The sequence below is a fragment of the Nyctibius grandis genome, chromosome 10, assembly GCF_013368605.1.
Source record: "Nyctibius grandis isolate bNycGra1 chromosome 10, bNycGra1.pri, whole genome shotgun sequence".
NCBI lineage: Eukaryota > Metazoa > Chordata > Aves > Nyctibiiformes > Nyctibiidae > Nyctibius > Nyctibius grandis.
This window is the reverse complement of record NC_090667.1, coordinates 5,046,703-5,059,809: the sequence shown is the minus strand read 5'-3', so window position 1 is coordinate 5,059,809 and position 13,107 is coordinate 5,046,703. Positions and strand designations below refer to the sequence as shown.

General features: G+C 38.9%; 1 protein-coding gene across 4 annotated transcripts; it reads left to right on the top strand.

Annotated features, from left to right (window-relative positions):
• The first annotated feature begins 419 nt into the window (after window positions 1–419).
• Window positions 420–12,761, top strand: CLK4 (CDC like kinase 4). Of its 4 annotated transcripts, XM_068408674.1 has the most exons (15): window positions 420–523; window positions 1,499–1,656; window positions 2,565–2,624; window positions 3,284–3,441; window positions 4,497–4,722; window positions 5,926–6,016; window positions 6,407–6,473; window positions 8,158–8,274; window positions 8,376–8,542; window positions 8,647–8,741; window positions 9,821–9,950; window positions 10,284–10,366; window positions 10,831–10,910; window positions 12,231–12,318; window positions 12,405–12,761. In XM_068408674.1, the coding sequence occupies exons 2-15, from the start codon at window positions 1,654–1,656 to the stop codon at window positions 12,540–12,542; spliced, it is 1,503 nt and encodes a 500-aa protein (XP_068264775.1). In that variant the 5' UTR covers window positions 420–523; window positions 1,499–1,653; the 3' UTR covers window positions 12,543–12,761. The 4 variants fall into 4 exon arrangements, with proteins under 4 accessions (XP_068264775.1, XP_068264776.1, XP_068264777.1 ...); XM_068408675.1 differs by lacking the exon at window positions 1,499–1,656; XM_068408676.1 differs by lacking the exons at window positions 4,497–4,722; window positions 5,926–6,016.
• Window positions 12,762–13,107: the final 346 nt, after the last annotated feature.

Here is a 13,107-nt window from a genome sequence, read left to right as displayed (position 1 = left end):
GATTTCTGCACTGCTCCACCCGTCTGACGAGGCGAAGCCCAGCACCAGAGGAGGGCGGCCCTGGCGCCTTTGAACCCGGGCTCGCTGCTCGAACCCCTGCATGAATCTGGGTCCCTAGTTTGGGTCCCTGGCCCACACGGCCTCAAGGTTCTTAGAAGTTTCCTCTCAGAGGGGCTTAGGGAAAGGCCAGGCCGAGGCGTGCGGCCTGGGCCGGGCCGACTGCTCCCCGCGCCCCTCAGAGCGACCGCCATGGCGGCTGCGGCCGCGGCGCCTCAGCGGCGGGGCGGGGCCTCTGCCGCCCCCTCGGTGCCTGTCGGGGCTCGGCTCTTCCCCCCCCCGCCTCCACTAGGCGGTGGCCATTGTCCCACGCCCGCCCGTTGTGACGTGCGTCTGACGTCACGCCGCACAGAACCCGCGAGAGGGGAGAGCGAGGAGGAGGCAGTTTCTCGGCGCTCGGTCGCGGCCGCCATTTTGTTTGTGTGCGCAGGGCGGACGCGGCGCTCGCTGGCCTGTTTTTTCAGCTGTAAGTGGTGGAAGCGGCCTTCTTCTTGGGGCTCTTTTATTCTTCCCTTTTTCCCTCTCTCCTTTACGTTTCCAGGGGGCTGAAGAAGCGGGGAAACGGGGCGGGGGGGCGCAGAGGGTTGGTGACGGAGGAACAGGGTGAGCGTAGAGCCCTGCGTGAGGAGTTGATTGTGGAGGTGGGAGGAGGAATCCTCGGTACAGGACCCCCGCGGTCAGGGTTTCCTGTGGCGGAGAGGGCCTTTGCGGAGGTGCGTGTGGGGGCTGGGGCGGGTAGAGCTGGGGCCTCGTGTGCGTGGGTCCTTTTGGGGTGGGGGCCGCGCAGCTCGGCTGTTGGGCCGGGCCTGCACGGAGGTGTCTGGCGCCTGCCCAGATGGCAACGCAGACGAGCCCTTCCTTCCCTCCACGGCTCTAGAGGCCTCCCAAGGGGACACCGGCGTGGAAGTGGGCTTCCTGGCCGCGGGTTGGGGTAGTGGGTGTTTTGTGTAGGGCCTGCTTCTGGGTGTGTGTCCCCCAGACGCTCCCATCGGCGCGGCCCGGCGGACTTCGGTCATCTCAAAGGAATAAGCCTTTGACCTCTGCCAATTCGTGCAGCGTGCCAAGTTTTCGGGGAGAGACATTTAGAAATTGCTGTGTAGGCAGCTTATGGCAGGACGTTTGTGGCCTTCCTGAGGCGCTTTATGTGTGGATCTTTTACAAAAGGTCCGTGGGTCCTGGTTGAGAAACCTTATGGCAAAATGTGGAGTGAAAACGGCCTGTGATGCGGATTAGGACCACCTGCCATATAGGCATGCATATGTTCTTGTCACCTGCCAGTATTACATAAGTGAAGTGCTTCAGTGCATAAATTTTAGAGGGAGGGCATAATAGTCAAAAAATCTTAAGGTGGCTCCTGTAAAATGGGTTGTGGCCACTTCGGGCCTTGCACAGACCGACTCTGACAATTTCCTACTCATTTGCATTTACTTGGCTCTTTTAGGGACAGAACGTGCAACTTCCGTCTTAATTGCAGTAATTCTGTGTGCCGTTGAGTGCAGTTAAGCAGCAGTTAGTCTTCAGCTACGCCTTTTCTCCAGTTTCCTGTGTCAAATGTTCATCCTTCCACCCTGAAGCCCCCGTCTGCAGAACACTTCAATGGTGATTTTGTTTAGATATTAGTCCACTATACAGCATTATTGCAGCCTGCCTTCTGCCAAATGGGGGAAAAAAAAAGGCAATCATAAGTATCAGAATCAAATCTTCAGTTCACCTATAACTGAGTGGGGTGGGGGAACTCTTCACCCTGAAAGTAGAGTAACTGAAACCTGAGTGTGTTTCATAATTTGAGTTACGTAGGTTGAAAATAGAGGAAAATGGCTGTGGAGTTGGGTAAGAAGAGAAGAAATTTAGGCATGTAAATGAAACACTGATCGGCTTTAATTTTGTCTTGATCCTTCAGTATCGAATGTTCGTCATTCGATACATTTGTATTTTTATTTCTTATTAATGTGTTGTAAGTGAATAAGGCTTTTGCGAGTCTTAGATTGTGACTGACTCAAATGGTGTACCAGTCACTTATTTTTGCACAGTTTGCCCCTCTGTTTGCATTGTGTTTGTATTTTAAAAACAGATTTCTGTAAAAAACATTGGTGCAGGTATCTATTGTGGTTTTTTTTAACTACCAGCCTGTCACAAATATTATGAAACTATCAGAAAACCTCTTTTTCAGAACAGGCTTGCCATTTACACATTCTGAAAGTTTCCTTCTTAATACCTTCAGTTGGTATAGAGGCAGCCGACGTTCTGTGTAAATTTACACAATCATGATTTTTTTTAGTGCTGTCTTTGCTTCTAAAATACTTTTCTTGCTGTCACTGCTTACTATGGAAACTTTTTCTTGTCCTGTATTAGTTCATTCTTCATTCTTCAGAACATACTGAAATAGATATGTAAACTTTTTCTTATTTTCAAAACTCCTGGCAAACAGGAGTAATCAAATAATGGTTGGTTTTGTTATACTCTTAATTCTACAGCTGTGCTTTAATTTCTTTTTTTTTTTTTTTCAGTTGTGCATGTACCTGTTTGAACACAGAATTCCTGCATATAACATCCAGCAACGGAAGCTGGTGGGTTTTGTCTTTGGCGAATCAGCTGAATTGTAAAACACCCGCATATTTGCATGCTAGTAGGGTTCAAAAATTGTGGCTGACTCATAGTACTACAGTGTCACATGTTAATATGTCAGAGTTCACTGTGATTGTTGCCAAAACTTTGTAAAAGTTTCTGTTTAACAGGGATCTGTAAATAGATTTGTGAGAAGAGTTTTTAGACTGATTGTACATACTTGAGTTTCCTGTAGTAACTTATTTACAATATAGTATGGAGAACAAAATCCAGGTTTTGTCACAGAGGTTGTTTGAAGATTAAGGCCTCTCTCCAACAGAAGGCTCTTTAAGGAAATGCTTCTGTTTAGTCACTTGAGAGTTTATTTAAAACAGGCTTTAATGACATGTTTGAAGCTATTAAGTGAAGATGAGTTGGCCTGTTTAACCTTGATTTGTGTTTCATAACAGTGTTACAGTGCTAGGATGAGAAAGCTACGTCTGCTCGCCAAACCAAAATAATACGTGGGGGAAGCTGAGGAAAAATAACTATTTGAGGAAATGGGTCTTTCTAACTCTGTTATATTTGATCAAACTACAGTAGTTGACTTGCATCTACAAATACCAGTGTAATGCTTGTGTCTTTTATATGTTTCTATTGATTTGGTTTTGTTTTTTTTTAGTGGCAGATGCGGCATTCAAAACAATCTCATTGTCCTGAATGGGACGACAGAAAGAGCTGGGATGAACAAAAGCACAGTAGCAGCCGTAAACGCAGGAAAAGGTCCCACAGCAGTGGACAAGAAAGCAAGCACTATAAACCAAATCACATTTCAGAAAGGTATAAGACTCTGAATTGAGTAGTGCTAATGTTTCTTATCATGTCTAAAATAAATACATTTTCAGGATAAGAGTTTTTGAGTGCCTGAAGTTGGTACTTCCTTAAGGTTTGGTTCACTTAAGACAAGCTTAAGAGGTAGTTGATTTTATTAACACAGTAGCTGAACCATTAAATAGATATTCTTTAATAAAAACAAGTAAATGTTACTTGTTTGCTTCACTGTTGTCAGTTAAGTATTGGTATTGAATACATTCAATATTAAATTTCAAGTAAAAAGTATGCCTTTTCATTAATGTGAACAAAAGGAAGAGAAAGTTTGTTTAATGATTTAATACAGTGGTAAGTATGAGTTTCTCTTACTAATTTGCAGGTGGTTTGCTTTTTCTCCCACACTGCTTTCACTGGAAGGATGTGTTTTTCTGGTTTTTTTCCTTGAGAAGATCCCATTGTATTCTTTTAAGAGCTCATACATGTGCTTAGAAAATGCTGGAAGGGGTAGGTGTACAGCAGTATGGGGGCTCTTTGCCTCAGAAGCTTTCTTAAAGGTTTTTTTCTGTGCAGAAGATCCTTGATCGAGATACTCTCTGAGGTTTTTAATGCTTAATGCAGAGCACTAAGAACAATGCTATTTCTCTCAGTCTCCAGGTTTTATTTTTCTTTTTTAGTACTTTGAGCTTTGAAAGCATAGGAGGGATTTATTGCTGTATTGAGAGTGCTTTATCCTGCGACTTTGGAGATTGTAATTGAGTTGCTCAGTATATTTTAGGAAGTGTTTCTGCTTTTTGAGTCTGAGTTTCTTATTTACTGTGCAAACTGTGGACAGATTATATATTGTTCGTGTGGATGGCTGCTATGTATTTGAGACTGACAATGTTATTAGATTCCTAATAAAGTAACATCAAAAGTTGCACTATTTTTGGGGAGGGAGTCAATTAAAAAACATTCTTGGTGTAAAGACAGATACTATATAACTCTGTAACTCAGCTCAAGTCACTTATCTTGTTGGAACCTCAAGTTTTTGAAGTGGAGAACATTCACTTAAAATATATTTTCAGTCATTATTTGGACGATAGAGCCATAAATGAAAGAGACCATCATGACCGGAGATATGTTGAGGAATACAGAAATAACTTCTGTGAAGTGTATGACAACAGGCATTATCAGAGAGACTATGAAAAGAGTCACCATCATCACTATAGCAAATCCTCTGGTCGGAGCAGGAAAAGTAGTCATAAAAGGAAGCATAAGAGACATCATTGCTCCAGTCACCAATCGCATTCGGTATGAGTAATTTTTAACTTTATTATTAATGAATTAGTGGTAATAGACTTAAGTGAGCGCTAGAGCTTCAATTCCTGGTCACAGTACTTTAAGAAATACCATATTGTTAAAAAAGAATTTGTAGTTGAGTCCATCTGTGAGCATGAGAGTGTGTTGTTAGTTGAGAATTTTGGATCAGTGTTGGGTGGGGGGTGTGATTATTATCAGTACTAGTTATAAAATGGGAACGTAGGTGGCCGGTAGTTAAGATCCCTGAGATTAATCTGAAAAATGTTGTCTCGAAATGGAAAGCAGGTAACTGCCCTATTTCAAAGTACAGTTTCACTTTTTAGTTTTACAGCATAGTGAACTGTTTTTTCAGGCAGACTGTGAGTTGCCATACATCCTATTACTAAAAGTAATTGGAGTGACATGCCTGTTTAATGTAGGCTTAATTGGAACTGTGAGACATGCATGTCTGGTAAATTGATAAGAACAAGCTCTACAGTTCTACACCTGATTCCAGAAAACTTTGATAAGCCACGTGCCTGGCTAATAGCAGCTAATGTCTTACTGAAGATGGGATGAGTTTGCTGCTTGCCTCCTTTGAAGGCATGCTCTCAGATTTCTCAGTATTGGCATGATGCCCACTGATACATCTTCAGCTCCGGGTGTTTTATGTCACATTTCTGCAATAGAAAACAGCAAGTTGTATTAGATTATACAATGCAAATTAAGGACTTCAGGATAATTTTTCTTCTCTCTCTAAACATGAGGGAAGTAAAAATTAATTGATTTTTTTTTTAGATTCTATAAAGTGTGTATTTTAAAAATAGAAACATTTCATCTGACTGTAAGCTTAGATATGTAAATAAATACTGTTTTATGCTATTTGCTAGCAAAGTATTAGAAATAGTGATGTTGCATTCTTAATCTGTCTTCAGTTAAGCCACTGTTTAAGAGACAAAATTGTGTTGTTTTTTCTGTTGCTTTATCACTTTAAGTATTTATCTGAAAATCTGTTCCTTGCCATGTTTTTCTTCTGTAACATAAACTGTGCCCTGTGAATTTCTGGGGACTGAATTTGAAATTGCTCCTGCCAACTGTTCGTGGCCTGGTGTGTAACTGAATGCCTGAATATCTCCCCGCTGAATGAATTGCGTAATCTACCCTGAATTCACTCTGATATATTGATTGGCTGGACGATCTTGGTGCCGTTTCCAGAAGAGCCATCGAAGGAAAAGATCCAGGAGTGTAGAGGATGATGAGGAGGGTCACCTGATCTGTGAAAGTGGAGACGTTCTAAGAGCAAGATGTATAGAATATTTTTCAACACTTTTTAAAAACTTTTCAGCAAAAAATCTGTTTAGAATAGTATGTCAGAGGAGGGGGGCTAAAGAAATCTTCATTGCTCTTTTTGTTGTTTTTTTTGTGCTTTTCTGTTTTTTTGCATATCTTCTTTTCCGTAGAATTTAAATACTGTGTTCAGAAAGTTTCAATTAGTAAATGAACTTGAATCTTGAGATTAGAACAAGAGATAGTTTTTTGGCTAACTGTTTTCATGACATCTGTTGAATAAAATAATGCATTCAGATGCTGAGATTTAAAGTAATTATGCTTTGTAATGTATTTTAAAATCTACATTAATAATATTCGTTCTTGTTTAAGTAGTTTTATAATTCTAACTTGTGTTTGTTCTTTTTAGATGAAATTGTTGCGACTTTAGGAGAAGGAGCTTTTGGAAAAGTAGTGGAGTGCATAGATCGTGATATGTAAGTGTTGGTTATCCTTATAAGCGGATCTCATGATAAAAGACACGACTTAGCTCAGAAGTTAAAGCTCAGGGACGTTTTCTTTAGAAGAAAGTCACAGTTCAAATAAAGTGTTGCAGTATATTTAAGAAATAAATTATACTGCTTTTGAGAGCCACCTTGTAAGCTTAATTCCAGTTTAAAATTTTAAAGGATTTTCAGGTGATACCACAGCTGTCCCTGATTGTTTTTAAGGTTCTTCAGTCACCTCTTCGAATACTATAAATGTGTTTTTTTCCTCTGTTGCTATGTGAAAGGCCCTTGGATGATATTGACCTTATACAAGATGGTATAGAGAGAAATACTTTGTTTTTCCTCTAAGCTTTTGAGAATCTGCTTTTAACAATGAACTTCCTTAACCTCGTTTGTCTTGGAAACATCTGCCTAGAGAGGGTTTCTTTAAAAACTAAACCTTTTTATAACTATACTTTTTTTTCTGTACGAGCTGTATAACCACATGTATAACTACTGACTACTAAGTAGATGCCATCTGCCCTTTTTAAAGAGGGAGAACTGTGTTTTACTTCATTATGTTTTGCTGTTGGTTCTACAAGTGCAGTTGCCATAACTAGAGAATGTGAGGGTGTGTAGAGTACAGAATTGATATGGGAGACTGACTTTTAGAAGATGATGCGGTGAGATGCTGAGAAAGTTTTGCTTCTTAGTGAAAGCAATTGCTTGGAATTGGTCGAGCTGTACATTTCTTTTCTCAGTCTCTGTAATCAGCATTATCCTTTGAAGTTTTTCTGAATGTAAAGTACTCCTGTATCTAATCCTTTTTGGATGGAATGGTTACTTCCATGCAGTGGCATGTTTGGTGGAAGAGAAGAAAATTATTGTATTTTTACATACTTCTGTATGTGCTAGGAGTTTTAAACAGTAAAGCTCAAGATTATTTTAACCATATGTTTTATATCTGCAGTTCTGTGACATGGTTCTAGTATTTTTTCCTCTGCCTTTGGTTTGTTTGTTCTGTCATTTCACAAGTGAAGTCAGTTCAGGAGCTTGAGATTGTGTTGTGAGGGCAGACAGTATTCATAAGTCATTAGAACCTAAATAGCTCTACAGAGATAATTAAAAATTGTCTAAGAGTGAATGGGATAGAATGAACTGTGTGTATCTGTATCTGTGTTCCATTTAAGTAATAACCTTAGAGTTTGAATGTTACACCGAGTGCAGGTCAGTTTTCACCAGCACAAAATAATCTAAACTTCGGAAGTTTCTCAATTCCCTGATTCCGTAGGAGCACTGGAAAAGAGACACAACAAGTTGTGCAGGTTCCAGGAAAAAATGTCAGATTTTTGCAGTATTTTCCTCAAAGAAGAACTTTGCTAATTTTTTTTTAATCATCTTGCAGGTGGCTTCCTGATGTTTATGCTACCTTAGATGAGATAATAAGACTGAGCAGTAGTTAATGTAACATACACTATGAGTATTTGACAAAGGAAGGAGCGCTATTACATTTCTTTATTAAGACAGTTCTGGTTAAGTGCAATGTGCTTAAGTCAAATTCCCCTAATCCAGCTCATAATTCTCAATGACCTTTAATCTTCCTGTGTTTCTTTTATTAAAATTGAGCTGCTTTGGGGATGTAGATATTTAACAATAATTGACTCAATTAGTTGTGCTTTACTTTCTTTTAAAGGAGAGGAGTGCATGTAGCAGTTAAAATTGTGAAAAATGTTGGTAGATACCGGGAAGCAGCCCGTTCAGAAATACAGGTGTTGGAACACTTAAACACCATGGATCCAAGCAGCAATTTGTAAGTATAAAATTAGACTAGTTGCCATACTAAGGATATGCGGAAGATAATTATTCAATAAATTGAGTTTTAATTTTATTATTTTTTTTTTCTTTTTTAAGCCGCTGTGTCCAGATGCTGGAATGGTTTGATCATCATGGCCATGTTTGCATTGTTTTTGAGCTGCTGGGACTTAGTACTTATGACTTTATTAAGGAAAACAGCTTTCTGCCATTTCATATTAATGACATTAGAAATATGGCTTACCAAATTTGCCAGTCTATAAACTGTAAGTAAATCTCAATACTCTTACAAATATGTTCTGTTTTTTTCTTTCCTTTGGGAAATTAATGTATTAATTATGGAATACTGTTTTTTTTTTTCCCCTTGTAGTTTTACATCATAATAAACTAACTCATACAGATTTAAAGCCTGAAAATATCTTGTTCGTGGAGTCTGATTACATAGTGAAGTACAATGCCAAAATGGTAAGTTTATTCTTTGTTTCTCCCAGCTTGAATTGGGCTATTTCTGTCTTCATCTGAACTTTCTTAAAAAAAAAAAAAAAAAAAAGTATGTAGAAAGGTCAAGTGATAGAGTTACATTCCCTGGAAATTTTTTTTTGTGCTAAGTGAGTAACTTTGCTCTGATTCAAACTAAACTCTTTCATCTGATCACTAGTCAAGTTCTTTGCTGTTTAATGAAGTTCTGGCATTGATAGGGAGCATTGTGTTAATGGCTTTGAATTTAGCCAGGTTTTTTCCTTCACGTTTCTTAAGCCATTTGAATCCCTTTCTTTAAAGCGTCCCTGTGTTTTGAGAGGAATGTCAGATCTTGCTTTCTGTCTGATTACCCTGCAGTGTGAAATGCCTGTCAGTTTTGCAGTCCTTGGCTTAATAGCCAAGATGAATTTTATGTTTGTCATCAGCATGTGATGTTGATCATTGGGCAGTGTTATAGTTGGCATGGACCCTGAATAGGACTATTCTTGACCAGTGTCTCCCTTTTAAATTTAAGAAAACACTAAGACACAACATTAGGGTAAGAACTTGTCTGCACAAATCACTTCTAGCACTGGCAGAAATACAAGTTTCTTTTTATGTTGCTGCTCTTGTTTTGAAGTATAAAAACTTCTTAGAGACAGAAAAGCAGTACAGACTTCACTGCCTCTAGTTTATGCATAAGGCTTGATTTTATTTTTTTATTTTGGAGCTAAAATGATATAAATGAGTGTATGCACCAATGGACAGAAAAAACCTAGACAGAGAAAACAACTGACTGAAGTTAACTTGAAGGTTAACAAAAGAGGAAAGGAGCTCTCTTACTGTGGGAAAGGTCTTCACTGAGCTATTTTGAGTATTCAGATTAAATCACTTCGTTACCAACTGCTTTCTTGGAGCTTGAGCTGAACAGGAATTGATGTATTTGGAAGGAGTGTTCTGTTACGTAGGTTTAATTTTTAGCATTTTATGTTAACTGGTATTTTGAAGATAAAGATAATGTGATGAATACCTTTTGCCTAAGCATGCTTTTAAAAAATACTAACAGTGTTTTGGTTTTCTTTCAGAAGCGCGATGAACGCACTTTAAAAAACACAGACATCAAAGTCGTTGATTTTGGAAGCGCCACTTTTGATGATGAGCATCACAGCACATTAGTGTCTACAAGACATTATAGAGCTCCTGAGGTTATTTTAGGTCAGTAAAGACTTTTAAACCTTCTGACAGTTAATTACAGTTCATTCAGATGACCTTACTTCATAATCTGGAGTAGTTGCTTATGGTTCTAATGATTCAGTCATCTCTCACAGATGGTGGTGGTAGGATTCTTGAGAGTAAACAGTAAAAGAAATACTCTAAAAACAGAAGTCCAAACATATTCCTTTCCCACTTTCTCACACCAGGGTTTAGGGAGAGGTGTGGAGAGGGAAAATGGGCATCAGTAAATGCATGGAAACTGGGCATGTGCTTTGTGGATTACAGGTTTTGAGAATATATTGAAAGGTAAAACAAACTTTGCCTGTTTTGCAGCTTTGGGATGGGCGCAGCCTTGTGATGTTTGGAGTATTGGTTGCATTCTCATTGAGTATTACTTAGGATTTACGGTGTTTCAGGTACGTACATAACGTTAAATTGAACGTTTTTGTTACAACTGTCACAGTAAAAGGCATAACCTTACAGGCTTTTTAAGTATTAGATCGATGAGATTGTGAAGACAGCATGCATATGTGAAAATGTGATGTCTTTGATATCTCCTTCAGACTACTTATGATCATCTGTTCTGGCTTTTTGGATGATGAAGCCTATCTAGAGTCTGAAGATACTGCTGGAATTAGGAGTAAAGAACATACTCATACAAAACTTGGTTTATGGACTCTGTTGTTCAGGGGCCATCTTAGCTGTAGAAAGTGCTGTATAACAAGCTGCACTGCATAATCTATTTTTATACATTATCACCTTAAATTATTAAAGGTACTGTGATGGTACTCTGGCAAACACCTTGTTTGTAGACGTGTTGTTACCAAGTGGCTGAGAGTAGAAAAATGTGATCAGTGCATCCATTGCTTTTTTCACACAGACGCATGATAGTAAAGAACACTTGGCAATGATGGAAAGAATACTAGGGCCTCTGCCAACTCATATGATCAAGAAATCCAGGTAAGTTCATTATAGAAGGAGTAAGTTGCCTAATATTTTCCTATCATAAGAGAAAACTTAATGTTTCCATTGTTAGCTGTGAGCTTCTGAAGATCAGCAGAGACTTCCAGGCCTTTTGTTGCCTATTAGTCTATTGCAAGAAGTTGTGTCAGATTTAGATGAATTAAATAGTTGACAGTAGTCTTCTCTTCTGCTTTTAGTCTGACTTGCCAGCAACCAAAATGCCAGCCTCTTGAACAGTAACTGGGTATGAATGTTCTTACGTCTTTAAAGCTGAGTTTGATAGGGTCACCAGAACAGTATTAGACACCCATTTTTCTATAAACTGACAATAAGGAACCTGCTGTCATCAGAATGTCTATGTTGAGAGGAAAAAAAAGAGGGTCTTGTCTTGCTAATACAGCTGCCAGCCTTTTACACTGTCCCTTCATGTCCCTCAGACATGTGTGTCAGTGATCTTTCTCTCTTCCTCAAAGATAACTACATGCAGCAGGAGTTTCCCATATCCATTGCAAGGAGAAGCAGCCAGCACAGGGTTCTCCCCTAACCCCCATATGTCCAAAATCCAGAGCACGTGAGATTTGATGGTCCATTCTCTTTCTGAAAGAAGTTATTCCCTTGCCAGCTAATCTAGATAATACTGTCACTCATGTTACAGTAGAATTCCAATAATTCTGGGTTGGGTAGTGTATTTAGTTTATTACAGTTGTCCAGCTGATTCACAATGCATTTTGAAAAACTAGAAAAAACTTAGAAAGCTGCAATTGGAATAGATTCAGGTAGTATTTAAACAATAAGATGCTACCTATGGAGCAGTGTTAATGTGATGCTGAGGTGTGAATTTGTCCGAACTTTATTTGCACTGGTAGTGTCATGTATTTGCAGTACAGTTGTTAGAGACATTTGGGAATATCTGATTTTGTTAAATAGTTGCTAACCACTTAAACGCTCCAGATTTCATAATAAATATTTTTTAAAAGTTGGTAGATTGACAAGCTGTCTTTTATTTGTAGCAGATGAGACCAAGTTGTTCTCTTGAAACACTGTAAAGCATCCATCTGTTTAAATGTCGGTAGTGGAAAATATGTTTTCAGTGGCTTCTTGATTGGAATACTGAAGGGCCTGTATTCCAAATATTGTGACAGTGGTAATAGAAAAGCCACAGGTCTCTGTGAATAAATATTAGCTAAAAGAGATGTTAGCTCCCAAATGCAGAGGGATGTGCAGGAGCACTTTTATGGTGTTTCAAAACTTCTTAGAAAAGCATCTGCCCACTTTACGCACTGACACTGTCTTAAAATTATTTTCCTAATCATGCAGAAAGCATTATTTTCACCATGACCAATTGGACTGGGACGAGCACAGTTCTGCAGGACGGTATGTTAGGAGACGCTGTAAGCCTTTAAAGGTAGGAGACAACATTTTTATTATTTTGTTAGATCTGCAGTTGTGAAAGATCTCTCTAAAAATGCTTCCTTTTTTTTTTTCTTTTAGGAATTCATGCATTGCCAAGACACAGATCATCAAAGTCTGTTTGACCTTGTTCGCAGGATGCTGGAATATGATCCAGCCAAAAGAATTACTCTTGATGAAGCCTTGCAACATCCTTTTTTTGAATCATTAAATAAATAAATAAATTCAAAGATCTTTTATGCTTCTCCAAGGAGATTTCCTAGACTGTGTCAGTCAACAGAGGTTGCATGAAACTTTTGTAAGCTTTAAGTTATTTTGTACAGTTAAGTCTGTAAATAGTTACATATGTTTTGTATAACTGTTATGTTTACCTTGTTGAACAGTTGTAGTCTTATGAGTATCAAAGTGAAAAATAAAAGTAATTTTCATTTTTGAGAACTTTTTCTCTTTGAAACTGTACCCTAGATGGGGCTAGGTAAGCATCTGACTCGAGGTGAGGAGTCTGTGGGGGCTAGATGGATGAGTTTTGAAAACATTAACTTTTTAACTAGCTTCCTTTTATTAGTCCTGAAGAAAAGGTTTGAAGGGCTAAGGCTACCCAATCATGCTGTGTAATACTTTGTGATAGCATTTTGAAACATGGTTGGAAACAGCGTATGTTCTAAGTATCTCTTGTGGGTCGCCTTTTTCACAGGTTTTCCGTTAAAACAGTGTGCATCAGGCTCTGGCTGGCTAATTAGTTTCTGGAAACTTGTCTGATGCTTTCAATGTTAAGTATTTATAG

What these genes read in the sequence shown, in the direction of transcription:
- CLK4 (XM_068408674.1), top strand. An exon ending in ACATCCAGCAACGGAAGCTG is followed by an intron (nt 2,625 to 3,283) that starts GTGGGTTTTGTC and finishes GTTTTTTTTTAG; the next exon opens with TGGCAGATGCGGCATTCAAA. An exon ending in AGCTCCTGAGGTTATTTTAG is followed by an intron (nt 9,951 to 10,283) that starts GTCAGTAAAGAC and finishes CCTGTTTTGCAG; the next exon opens with CTTTGGGATGGGCGCAGCCT.